Raw genomic sequence first — 14432 nt, 5'->3', positions numbered from 1 at the left:
TTCATGCAGGAATTGGAAAACCTATCTTAAGTGCAGGAGATAAAGGTATATTAACGTGTATTAACTCAGCTACAAAGTTTCGGTGTCAAACTGAACCGAACGTGAAGATGTGGTGAGCAACATTGTCGTGAAGAGCATCATTATGGATTTTGGATATCCCAGGGAGTCCCATGAGGGGAATTCCTTAACTTAAAAATAACTTAGCTATAAAAATTCGCTTTCCCCATTTATACTAATCATTTTAAATTAAATATATTTTAAATATGCATATATTTAGGATGAAAGATAGAAGTTGCGCGCCTGGCGAGAAATGAATGTTTTTTTTATTTCCGCGACTGTCGAGTTTCGAACTCACGACCCCTAACGTATGAGGCAAGCGTGCTACAACTGCGCCACAGCGTACATCGTTAATGGTAGTCGCTTCGATACACCGGTATGCTATTTTTAGCCAGTGTTAAATAAAACGGCTTCAAATTCAACTTTATTCTGTTTTCATCATTGCAAAAGTGCGCCCAATATTACTCTATGAGTGGTAATGCATCGTTTACAGTCAAGCCATTTCAAATGATGCGAGCAGATTCAGAGAACATACTACATAGCTCCACATTGCAAGCTGTCAACAACACGTATAGACTGGTACCCGTTCGCCACCCTCACTCCGGCATATATCCTTCGCTACACTGACGTGTTAGTGTAGCGTGTGGAACTGTCGACCGGGTACCAGTCTACAACACGTACTACATTGGTAGTGTCGTCGATCGATATACCGGTATGGTATCGGTACACCAGTGTTAAATAAAACGGCTTGAAATTCAACTTTATCGTGTTTTCATCGTTGAAAAAGTGCGCCCATATTACGCATCGTTTACAGTCAAGCAATTTGAAATCATGCGAGCAGATTCAGAGAACATAGCTAACAAAAAATGGGCTGTTCCCTTTTATAGTATAGATATATAATAAAATATTAATGTTGTGTTTTAATATATCGTTCAATATGTGTACGATACTTACATATCTATTCATATGCATATATATATATATATATATCCAGAGCTCATAATAGAGATCCGTAGGATCATACATAATACATGAATCCGAACATAGGCTCTCGCTATGTATGTGTGACGCTGCGTTGTGTGCATAGTTCTTCTAACGCCGATCGCCTGCGCGCGTCCGGCGAGGTAGGTTCATGGTGGGTAGATGACACGTGATCATGCTTGCTCACCGTGGCAACGCAGTTGTTCTCTCACCTGGTTGGCTGATCATGAGTGAGCGAGTGAGTGAGTATCGATGGTTGAGTGGTCGAGTGCATTAGTGAGTGAGTGAGTGAGTGGATGGGTGGATGGGTGAGTAAGTAGGTGAGTGGATGGGTGAGTGAGTGAGTGCGTGAGAAGTAACGCTGCGGATATATCACGCGGTATTTCTGGTTTCGCGCTACATCGCACGCGGCTTGGGCGTCGTCCATGCACACGAGCCTGCGATCGCGATATTTCACGGCGAAAATGCCGGTTCTATCGACTTTTGAGGAGCTTTAGCTACCAAGCGCTCCCTGTCCTCTGCTGTGAGCTGCCCCTGTTCATTGTTAACTGCCCCCTGTCCATGGTGGACTGACGCCTGCCCGTGGGGAACTGCCCCTGGCCCGTGGGGAACTGCCCCCTGTCCATAGTGAATTGCTTCTTACACGAGCTACTCACTTGCGCACGCGGTTTCCTGTAACCTAGGGCAATGTTCAGCGATCGCGCAATGTCAAGAGGTCGCCTCTCATTAGAGGGCAAGTGAACAATACCTCAGGTCATACGCTCAGACCAGGCCTCGTTAGAACGTGGCGATCACTTCATCAGTATAAACCACGATGCCCGCCCTATTACGACACTCCCCCCCACCCCCAATAATCACATGCAAATCACCTGGTAACGCGATGATGATGACGATGATGCTGAGTCCCTTGCAACAGAAGCCCTGCACAATATCACAAGCTTCATCATCCGCGCACAGCACCCGCAGGAATATTCAACGACCTCGTTACAAGATGTCATGCGGTATTTATAAGGTAACGCAGAACGTGTGTGAAGCGAAGGCATGGACCATCTCTACGCGATGCAGATGCACTACCGCTACCGCATGTAGATTCACTTTGCATATTATTCAATGCCGTTATGCTATGGGGTTACCAATGAATATTATAGGTCGATCACGCGTTCATGCCGCTTACCGTTCGCTAACTTTCAACGTCGTCTGTTCGATTCTAAAGTTGCTGCACGACTCGGGCGTGCGACGTCCGCCGGAGCCCTCTGGTGCTGCTTCGTTAGATCTCTGATCGATTTCCATTGAGGAGCTTCTGCCAAGAAACAAAGCGACGTTAATAGCGGTTGTCGATACTGTTGCTAATAATATAAAATAATAATAATAATAATCATCATAATCATCATCATCATCATCATCATCATCATCATCATAATAGCAACAATAACAATAATAATAAAAATATTATGGGTTAATCATAAAAAAAATTATTTGATCATGAAATAAAATGACTCTTTTTCAGGTGGGCGCAGGGCACTGAGCAGGAGCTCTAGAGCCATAAAACCTAAAATAACGTTCTTAATTATTTCACCAATAGACTTAGAAAAGAAGGGGAGGGTGATAGGGAGGGGAAGAGAGAGAGAGAGAGAGAGAGAGAGAGAGAGAGAGAGAGAGAGAGAGAGAGAGAAAGAGAGAGAGGCGAGCGAGAGAAAACGGAACATAGGGCGGAACGAAGAAGGGAAACTGGGATATCTGCAGTAGTTAATAGTTATATTATCTCTGACGGAAACTGCGTGATTTCTGTGAGGATGGAGGTGGGAGGTTGTTTGAGGAAGAGGCTATTGCCCTATTACCGTAATCTCCAACAAGCGATAACCGCACGCTCACACTTGCAAACGGACACACGCACGCACACACCAACGCATGCACGCACACGCAAACAGGGACACACACACACGCACGTAGACCTCGTCATATTAAATTTCATCCCTAATACCTTCGATGCGACAAAACATTAGGTAGGAACGATACACATTAGGCGCGTTCACACTGGCGCGAATAAGCGGGATGCAAATCCCGGTTTTTGCATCGCGATCGAAATACCGAGATTATTACAAGTTCTAACGCAATAATACTCACTAATAATCGCGATCAGCATCGCGCTCCAAATCGCACTTTTGACTGCGATTATTTGGAATTAGCGCGATTATTTGCGTGTGTGAACGCTCGCTTTGGAATTAGCGCGATTATTTGCGTGTGTGAACGATCGCGCAAATAATCCCGGTATTTTCTATCCCATCATTCCAAGCGAGTGAGCAGTGAGCATGCGCAGTGAGCATCATTCCGGCAGTGAGCATGCGCAGTTCGATTAATAGAATTATCCCGCTCGGCGATTAGCGCGATTATTCGCCTGTGTGAACAACGACACAGTTATCTCGGTATTTCATCGCGATTAGCATCGCGGTTTTTATTGTGTGTGAGCCTGCAATGTTTGTAAACACAGCTGTGCAGCTGCTATAATAAAATATCAGCGGAATTTCGATTACGAGAGTTGGCAGACGCGCCCATATACCGCAGGAAACTAACGAAGTTGCTCCAAGAATTGAATAAGGAAATTGGGCAATTTCCATTATAGAAGCCTCGTCCGAGCACGATGAGTCCTATTACACACGAACAGACACATACATACACGCATGTAAACGCGCACACGCACACAGATGCGCGCAGGTACGGACACACACAACACCGCCCCACACACGCCCCCCCTGCCCACAAACAAGTCACCCACACACACACACACAACTATACCGCACCAGGCGCGCGCCGCTACAGGACAGGCACACGCACGCACGCACACGCACAACCACACGCACTGACACATAACCACACACACAAACACACCGCGCGCGCATCTCACGCACACAATCGACGCACACGCAACACCACACCGCATACACAGCACAGCAGCACACGCAACGCAACGCAGCCACGACACCGCTGTCGCCACGCGACGTCCGGCCAGCGCAGCACACGCACGCAACGCACGCACACACACACACACACACACACACACACCACACACACACACACACGCACCATCTAAACACAGAATCGCGTGTAATTATGTTAGCATTACGCGCAGGAACGCACCTAAGTTCGGCGCATTACTCATTAGTCATTGCTCAATCTGCCCGACGGCGGGCGACGGAACTCTGTTAGAAGAACGCATAAACGTATAATCTACGGTTGGCAGCGCGAGCTAGAAGCATAGAGTACAGAGATCTAGAACACGGTCACCGGTGGAAAACTACAGAATCTCTATCTCTCTCAACGGAGGCTCAGATAAAGGTACTAGTAGCGTACGATGTGATACAAGCAATAGCAGATTGCGAGAACTGTACTGCTGGCATACTAGTATGTGGTGGCGGTCTACTATACAATCACGCGCGCGCGCACGCATGCACGCACGGATACACATACGCATGCACGCACGCACGCACGCGCGCGCACACACACATATACCCGATCAATTTTTTCGGCAGAGAAAAACATTCGAGGCAGCCTCCCTCCCCTCGCTACTGTCACGCCACACACACATAAACTGACTCGTGTCTTGCGATCTCACGATGGACACACCATACGGGCGCTGACGACAACCGCGCCGCAGCAAGCACACGCAAACACATTCTACGCACACCTACACCGATTGTGCATATAGGATATCTGTGCGCGCACGAACACACGATACCCACGCGCGAAGAAAACAAAGGGATCGGGGTACTACGACGAGGCTGCGAGGCAGCGTACGCACACAGCTGCTCGTTGCGATGTAGTGTTAGCGTTAGCGTTTAGGGAGAGGGTAAAGGTTAAGGTTAGGGTGAGGGTCATGGGTTGGGTCAAGGCTGGGGTTACTGGGTCAAGGGCGATGTTAGGGTGAATGACGAGGGTCAAGAGCGATGTTAGGGTCAGGGGTCAGAGCCAAGAGCGAGGTTATAACCAGGGGTCAGGGTCAAGAGTTACCGTTAGGGTGAGGATTAGGGGTGATGCTAGCGTTAGACTTAGGGGCAGGGTCAGGGTTAGGCTAGGTTGAAGGTCACTAAGTGGTTAGGGTTGCGCCAGAAGGTAAGGGTTAAGTTAATCTTTGAGGGTCAGTGGGAGGTAGGGTTAGGATCAGTGGTGATGTTAGGGTTGAGGTCAGGGGTGATGTTAGGGTTGAGGTCAAGAGTGATGTTAGGGTTGAGGTCAGGGGTGAGGTTAGGGTTGAGTTCAGGGGTGATGCTAGGGTTGAGGTCAGGGGTGATGTTAGGGTTGAGGTCAGGGGTGATGTTAGGGTTGAGGTCAGGGGTGATGTTAGGGTTGAGGTCAGGGGTGATGTTAGGGTTATACGGTCAAGGGTGATGTTAGGGTTGAGGTCAGGGGTGATGTTAGGGTTGAGGTCAGGGTTGAGGTCAGGGGTGATGTTAGGGTTGAGGTCAGAAACCCCTGACCTCAAACTACAATCACCCTTGACCGTATAAACCCTAACATCACCCCTGACTCAACCCTAAACATTCACCCCTTCTGGACCTCAACACCTAACCGAATGCACCCCTGAACCTCAAACCCCCAACATCACCCCTGGACCCTCAAACCTAAACATCACCCTGAATCCTAACCCTACCTCCCACTGACCCCAAACCCTAACATCACCCCTGAACCTCAAACCCTAAACTTCACCTTTGAACATCAGTCCTCAAAGGGCCGGACACCACTAGGCGATTAAATCGGCGACACGAAAATCGGCCCGATTCTTTATTCGCCGCGAGTCGAGTGGTGGAAACAACTACCGGCGATTAAATCGCACGATTAATCGCCGTGTTGATAAGGTCGTTGCATGCATGTGCACGTAGACGTGAGCGTGCGTCTGCGTTGTGCAACGTACACCTGCGTGCATTCATTGCGTGCGTCACGATTGTATGTTAAAACGTGCGTGGGCATGACGTGGTGTGTTGCGTGCGTGACTGTGCGTGGTGCACGATACGTGCGTGCGTGCGTGCCGTGGTTGGCAAGGTAACAGTGTCGTGCGTGCGGTGCCGTGCGTGCGGTGCGTGTTGTACGTACACGTGCGTGCGTGGTCGGTGGTACGCTACCACGTGCGTTCGTGCGTGCGGAGTGTCACTTACCAGTGCGTACAATTCGTGCGTGCGTTGTCGTGGTGCGTGCGTGTGAAAACGGACACGTGCGTACCTGTGTGCGTGCCCGTGCGTTGCACGTTGACCTGCGTGCCATTGCGTTGGCGTGCGTACGTGCCTGCGTGCGCCTTGTTGCACGGTTCACCTGCGTGCAGCGTACGTGGGCCTGGCGTGCGCTTGTGCAGCGTACACGTCGTGCATGCGTGCGTGCGTGGTGTGTTGCGCGGTGAGTGCGGGTGTTGGTTACCGTGGTTTGGCATTGTGGTGCGTGCGTTGCGTACGGGCGCCGTGGACTTGTGTGCAGTACACGTGGCGTGGCCGTTGCGTGCATGCATGTGCACGTAGACGCGTGCGTTGCGTCGCGTGGTGCACGTTACACGTGCGATGTGTGTGCACGTACACATTGCGTTGCGTGCCCGTGCGTGCATCGCTACTTACATTGACATGACATGACTAAAAACATGAAACATTCCCTATTACGTCAGAAACGGGCGGGGGCCCTCGGCGCAAACGTGTGGAGAAAAAAGTGGGGGGGCGATCCGCAGAGAACTAGACCAAAACGAGAAGCAGCACTCCAACCCCGTTAACAACCCCAGTTTTATCATGTGGAAGCAAACTCTGATGGCTGATGGAAATTGATCGCCGGAGCCCCGGACACACTAGTCGGATTAAACGCCGCCCGGTGAACAACCATCGGGCGACACAATCGCCCGCCGATAATATCAAACACGTTTACTTGATCTCTTCGATGAAAATCGGGCAACTAAGGAATCGCGGCCCGGGGAATTTGAGGCTGGAGAACTAGGCGATTTCACCCGGCGATTTTGGTCGAACCAACCCTTAACCTTTTACCCCTCCTTGACTTCAACCCTAACCTCACCTCCGACCTCAACCCCTAAAGCATCCCCCTGGACCTAACTAAACATCACCCCTGTCCTAAATCCTACATCCAACTGGACCCGCAACGACCCTAACATTTCACCCCACAATGATCCTCAACCTTAAATCACCGGCTGGACCTCAACCCTAACTCTTATCCTCACCCTAGAAAACCTGCCCAACAGGCCTACACCATCCACCCTCCGGTTGGAACGGACTCACTTTTGACGCTCAACGCCTAACTTCGACCCCTGACCTCACCCGATACATCCCCTGACCTCAAAACCCTAAACATCACCCCTGGACCGTCAAACCTAAACCTCACCCCTGACCTCAAACCTTAAAGCCATCATTTGTCACCCTGCTCGACCTCAACCGCCTGTCTTAACCCCCCCACCCATCCATAGCCGCGTGGCCTTGGATTGCCTAACCTCACTTCCGCACTGACCCCAAAACCTAAACATTCACCTCATTGACCTCAACCCAACATCGACCCTGACCTCAACCTAACATCACCCTGGACCCCTCAACCTACCGAGTCACCTGCTGACCTTCAACCCTAACAATTTTTACCCCTTGACGCTGCAAACCCTGACCTTACACCCTAACATCCACCCTGACCTTCACACGCTCTCCTATCTCTACCTCATCACTACTCCCGAACTGATCTCCTGCAAACTCCTCCCTCATCCAGTCACTCTTGACCCTCAAACCTCTAACATCCCCCTGACCTCAATCTTTACATTTCACCCTGGACCTCAAAACCCTCTAACATCTCACCCCCCGCTCCTCTCTCTCGCTCCTAGCAACCCGTCAAAACCTAAACACCAACACCTACCCAAAACACCCACCTCGACCCTCACAACAATCCTTAACACATTCACCACCCCCTGACCTCAACACCTAAATCCACCCCTGACCCTTCAACAACCCATAGCCACACTCACCTCAATCTTAGAACCTCAACCCTCAAGCATCTTCACCCCTTAGAAACTCAACACACCCTAACGCCATCACCCTGACCCACTCAACACCCCAACACCAATCCACTCTGAACACTTCAACCACCCATCAAATCCCACCCAATATATTGTGGACCTTCAAACACACACAACGTCCCCACACAGACCATTAACAACCACACACTACCCACCACACACACACCTTACACAATCACCACAACACTACACACACACACATATCACCTCTTCTCCTCGGCCATTACCCCGCGCCTCCTCTACTATCTCTCTCGACTCTGGCATCTTCTCCTCCTCTCTCTCCTACTCTCATTCTACGTCATCTTAACTCGTTTAACTCTCTCCCTTTCTCTCTCTATGCTTCCTTCTGGTGGGATCTTCTCTCCTCAATGGGCGTTTCTGGTTTCTACCGCCTTGTAACCCAACTTAGTTGCCTACTCAGTGCTACCCATAAGATTTACACGCCGGCCTTTCCCGGCCCGCGTCTACCCTAACCGGCGTGGAGGAGAAGAAGCACCCTTTTTGCGGGGCCCATAAAAAAATTTTAGGGTCTAACGTAGCATTGCACCCCTATCCCCAAACCTAACGGTAACTCTTGACCCTGACCCCTGGTTATAACCTCCGCTTCTTGGGCTCTGACCCCTGACTAACACGTCCCTCTTGTGGACCCTCAGGTCAATTCACCCTTACGAACACATCGCAGCCTATGAGCGCCGCCCCCGGCACAGTAGCCCCACCCCAGCTTTGGACTCGCAGAAGGCATTTCTTCCCATCTCCAAAGGCGAGCTGGTCGTTCCGATGGGACCCTCACGCCTAACCTTAACCTTTGTACCGCCCTCTCCCTACGATTGGCGGCGGACGCTAGAACGGCTAACACTTACCATGGGCAACGAAGCAAGCTGTGTTGGCGTTGAGCCAGTCTTGCCTCGCAGCTTACTGGCGGGATGTTCGCTGGGCAAGTACTCCCAGGCCACTGATTTCCCTTGTCGTTGGTTCTTCGCGCGTGGTCAATCGTGTCGTTCGTCGGGCGCGCAGCAAGATATTCCTAATGCACAAATCGGTCGTAGGTGTGTCGTACGAATGTGTTTGCGTGTGCTTGCTGCGGGCGCGGGTTGTCGTCATACTCGAATTGGAAGGGCGCGGGCCCGTGTTCCATCTCTGGTGCTGTAAACCACACGTTCGTACGGGCACACCCCGCATCCGCAAGGATGACAGGTAGTAGATCCCGAGTTATTCTGTTGTTGTAACCCTCACCCCCAGGGGGCCGCCTGCATCCTTTGGTTGCTGGTTGATTAGGGTTTATTTGAAGGAGCCGAGAAATATATAATATATATACGGTATTAGGTAACTCTATATATAATGTAAATAGTCAGTAAGTATATACTGTATTTAGAGAGTTGAGAGAGGCGAGGAGGGGAGGACGGCAGGAGGGCGGGTGGACCGTAGACGAGAATGGGTTTTTTTTCTCTGTATGGAGATGAGCGAGAGGAGAGCACGGAAACGACAGAAGACTCTAGGATACGGTAGGGTAATAGATACGTTGTTTCAGCAGGACTTATTCACAATTACGATCCCGAAGGGCTCATCAATTCAATATTTAGTCACTCGATAAATTTCGTCGGCTGACTGCGCCGGCTATTTAGTGGTTACGGTCAGTTCCAGTGACTTCCGAGTGGACGTCGCAGTTGCGTTTGCTCGTGACGGTGCGGTCAATTGTCGTGTATGGTGTTTATGACCTGGGGTGCGTGCATGCGATTTGGGCTGTATCTATATAGACCGCTTTGTACATTGATATTTCCTCATTTTGTCTTATCTATCTAGCGCTCTATCTATGCTATCTATCTTATTCATAGTCTATCTATGTGATTATTCTTAGTCTATCTTATCTAATCATGATTCTAATTCATATTGTTTAGTAATCTAACTCTACGCCAATTCCATCAACATCTTTATAACCTTTATCATGATTTCTATTTATGCTACTCATATACGCTATTCCTCAGTTATCTTATCTATCTTATCCTTAACTCTAAGTTTACTATTTCTACTCAAATTCTACTCCTTGGCTTATATCTTTTGTATCCTATCTTTAGTATCACTCATTTTTATTCGTACTATCTACTCATGCCTATATCTCATCTGTCCAGTTACCTATTTCCTTATACTCTGACTAACTATCTAAGAGCTATCTTACCTGTACTTCTTCGTAAGTGAATTATTCTGACGTATTTTCTATTATATGCTATCGAGAAAATCTTGTTTTCTGTTAGGTCTGCTTTTGTCCGACCGCTGGCGTGACTGATTTGTTTCGTCTCCCTGACCATTACTCCAGATCTTCTGGTTAGCGTCTATGCTTCAGGCTCTTAAGCCGACTTGCATGCGTCGATCTTGCGGCCGGCCGTACATTGCCTTCAGAGCTCGTTTTAAGGACTGTATCGTTTATTGCGTTCTTCTAACAAGGGCGACTGTAATTTCTTTTCAATGTAATTCCCGGGGCGTCATCCGAGTATCTTTCGTAACCCGCATGAAGAGCACCTCGCGCCGTCGGGCAGATTGAGCAACTGGGTACTTGACTTTCATGGTCCAGTAATTGTGTGCGCCAGAACTTTAGGCCTACGGTGCGTTCCTGCGTGACGCGCCTCTGAGGGGCCGTCAATTTTGAAAGCTGGGCCGCGCCCGTAAGTGCTTCGACATATGCGGCGAACGCCAATAATTACAAGTCGAGCTCAAAGCGTGGACTGTTTACTTGGGTGAGGCTTGTGGTATTTGTAAGAAATTTATGTAAATGGCGTGCTTCAATGTGTGGTTATGTTGGATTCTAATCGCGCGGCTATAGAGACGACGACGATTTGGTTGATGCTAACACGCTGTGGTGATAGACGACCGATGTGAGACTAGGACGGTGAGGATCGATGACGATTATTGATCCAACGACGGTTGATTGACGACGACGATGTGCTTGATTTAATGCTGTTACTGCTGGTTGCGTGCTGCCTGCTGCTGAGAGGATGATGACGCGATGATAATGATGGCGATGATTATGCGACGGGTCTGTGTGATGATCATTATTACTCTGGTGTTGCTTGAAGCATTGGGCAACGATGATGATAATAATGTTAACGAAACGACTGACGACTGGGACGACGACGAGCGGCGACGGCGCGACGACGATCGATGTGTGTATGGCGTATGAGGCGTGCGTTGTGAGGCTGATCGTTGACGATGATCCAATGGCTTGAGTGGTAATGGGGTCCGCCTGCAGCGACGACAAGCAAACTAACAATTGTAGGCGCCTGACAGATACCTGCGATGGCATGAGCTATCCTCGCTGAAAAACGAACGCAAACACAGGAGTCGTTGAGGCTCTGTGATGCGCCGCTTGCAGTTGTCTGTCGAAAATCGCGCTCGACTAACACAGCATCGCGCTGGAATGATGCTCGTCACGCGGGGGCGCTGGGGCTCTACAGCACCGTCCAGGGGGCGGGACAACACCGAAGAGATCAATGGTTGTACTACCAGCCCGTATATCATATATCATCGATAGTCATATATGGATATATATATGTAATATATATATATTATATATATATATATAATACGGTGCTCAGGAACTCTGTGAGTACTTGACGGCGGTCACATGGCGGGTGTGATCCGTGTGGTATTGACGGAAACGGTGAATTACCGTGGTTACTGCTGTATGTCGTCCTGTAATACTAGACTCAACGGGATGTTGTCCTATAGCTCGTGACGATTGCGTGTGTTGTCGTTGTGCGAATGCTCTTATATAAATGTCAATTGTTTACTAGCGACTACCGTACATCAATCAGCCGCACTCATACACCACTGCAAATCCCTGAGAGTAACGCGCATATCACGGTGGGGCTGTGTTATTAGCTTGATCACCTGTTGATACAAGTGGCGCTCGTGGTTATATTATATATGGATGTGTTGCGTGTGAGTGTCGACAGGGATGGGTCGTGTAGTGAAGTAGGTCTCTTGTTCTACGATGGTTGTTTTGTTGCTCAAATGTATGGAATCATCATGTGATAATAACCTACATAAACATCTGGTTTAGGCGACCCTTCGCTTGACTACCGATTATGTAGCGTGAGTCTTCACACGCAGTCCACACTCAGCACGCCTAAATTCGCGTGGTACGAGAGAAAGAGTTAGGACAGGGAAGAAGGGTCTGTGTGCGTGAGGAGAACGAGTGCGTTTGGGGGTGGAGAAATGAAAGGAAACGAGGAACTAGCCAGACTGATAACCTTACACAACACGCGCGAGGGCCCTAGGCGAACCGAAGCAGGAGAGGAGGTTCATGTCAGACGAGAGTAGGAGAGAGAGAGTGGATGAAGATTGAGAGGAGGAGAGGAGAGAGAGGTGGTGTCCGACGTGATGCGGAGAGAAGAGAGAGAGAGACGACGTGGTGTGAGGACCGGAGTCGAGGACGAGATAATAGAGGACAGAAAGACAGATTAGGCGTGGGGAGTGGTGGGCGGCGTGACGGTGACGGTGTATTTTAAACAGATATAGGACGTAGCAGAATAAGCAGATAAAGAGAGAGTGAAGGCCTCGACGGATAAGGCCCGTTACGATGTTAACCTTTACACAATCCACGCATAGCTACGAGAAGATGGGCAGAATGGATAAGAAGAGAGAAATGAGCGGATGAGAGAGGACCGAGCGCGAAAGAGAGAGAAGCGCGAGGAGAGAGACGAGAGAGATGAGCGAGAAGAGTTAGAGGAGGGAGAGCGAGAGACCAGTGTAGACGGTGACTGAGTTCGTTTTGTGAACGTACCTGGTAAGCTGTCCAGTACACAGCTCAAGACAGAATTAACGAAAGCTGAGGAGAGAGAGACGAGTATAGAGAGATTTACGAGAGGTAGAGGAGAGTAGGTACGAGAAGCGGACGGAGTGAGAGAGAGGTGACTGGAGAGCGTTGAGCATAGAAGTCGCACTGGCATCTATGTGACAATATTCACCCTCGGTGGCTAGCTGCCGCGAGGTGGTACGGCGGTGCGAGTCGGACGTACTGGTAACTCTTACCGCATTCAGTGATAGGACTTGAGACGGTTTCGATTACACGGCCAACTTGACCTTCACAATTCCACGCGTATCTGTTGTGACGATGTAGAGTGTCGGGTCGTCATTTGTAACCGTTCACGCTCTACAGCCGAGCTGTGTTCGGCGAGTACGCATCTGTGTGATGGGCGCGTTTACATTGAGCGCGGTGGTTTGGTTAGGGGGGGTGTTATGGTTGGTGCTGTGACTTGCACCTACAATACGGCCTAGCTTCCGAGACGGGCTGGGTTCTGTTCGTGTGTGACATGTATAGCTGCCACTCTACTCCACGGATGCTAGGCTTACGAATCGGGACGAGGGCTTCTATAAATGGGAAATTGCCCCAGGTTAGACGATTCGGTTTCCCTTAGTTTACTTGCATACTCCTTACACAAGCAGACGAGTCTCTAGCTACTGGGATTTAAAAGCAACTATCGTGACCTGTAACTTACGCTCGTTTCAACAAATCCACGAGGTTTCCCTGCGCTAGTACGATTTTCGTGAACGTCTTTACGGGTCGGTTTCCAGGGCAATGGACTGACGAGAGGCGAGACGCCGTTTGGTTTTGGACTGCAAAGCCCGTTCAGGCATCACTGTCCCACAACCGACAGTAGCTGGTCGCTTGTAGCAGCTTGGCAATGATATTGCGATCGGAGCATGAGATTCCGCTGATATTTTTATGAACTGATACACTGCCAGTGTGTGTACTTGTGTGATCTAATCGTTAAGCAACCCCAAAGCAGCCGGTGTCGTGTGTTTTACAAATCATATGGTCCCGAAACATGGCTCACAGTCACTACATAAAGTAACTGCTCGTGTGGGTGCTGTGTGTGTGTGTGTGATCGCTTTAAGATCGTTCGTCGCGTATGAAAATTGTGTTGTGATGCCGAGAATAACTTAACGGACTTCACTTACTGTTAACTTACCATTCCCACCGAGGCTGCTAGATGTTGTGTTGTTGGCCCTGCTGCGAGTGTCCACAGGTCGAGCAAGGTGTCCGCCATCTCCGTGAAGCTGAAACTTGTTCTTTCTGCCTACCAGCTCCACCGTTATTTCTGCTGTCTCGGCGTGTTTTTATGCTGTCTGCGCTAGAAAATAGCCTCTCTCTCTCTCTCTCTCTTTCTCTCTCTTCTTTGCTCTCTCTGCTTATCTCTCTCTCTCTCGCTCGCGCTCTTTATTCTTTCGTCGTGGTTCTCTTCTCACTCGCTCTCTCTCACCCATTTCTCTCCCCCTCTCTCTAGCGCTTCATCCTTTCTCAGCTCACTCGACTCTCGCTTCGCTTCCTCGTCTCTGCCTCTCTCTCCTCTCTCTCTCTCTCTCT

At 49.6% G+C, this 14432-nt stretch overlaps 1 protein-coding gene across 1 annotated transcript in view; it reads right to left on the bottom strand.

Moving 5' to 3' along the window:
• The window catches only part of LOC106804735, a 124694-nt gene that overhangs the window by 96609 nt on the left and 13653 nt on the right, over positions 1-14432 (bottom strand). Inside the window, exon 3 of the mRNA XM_014806056.1 lies at positions 2213-2338. Coding sequence (XP_014661542.1) covers positions 2213-2338 — 126 coding nt within the window. The remainder of the gene's footprint in view (positions 1-2212; positions 2339-14432) is intronic.

This window comes from Priapulus caudatus, unplaced genomic scaffold (assembly GCF_000485595.1).
Source record: "Priapulus caudatus unplaced genomic scaffold, Priapulus_caudatus-5.0.1 Scaffold85, whole genome shotgun sequence".
In the NCBI taxonomy this organism is placed as follows: Eukaryota; Metazoa; Priapulida; class Priapulimorpha; order Priapulimorphida; family Priapulidae; genus Priapulus; species Priapulus caudatus.
Note: the sequence above shows the minus strand (reverse complement) of the source record. Positions and strands in the feature narration are given on the sequence as shown.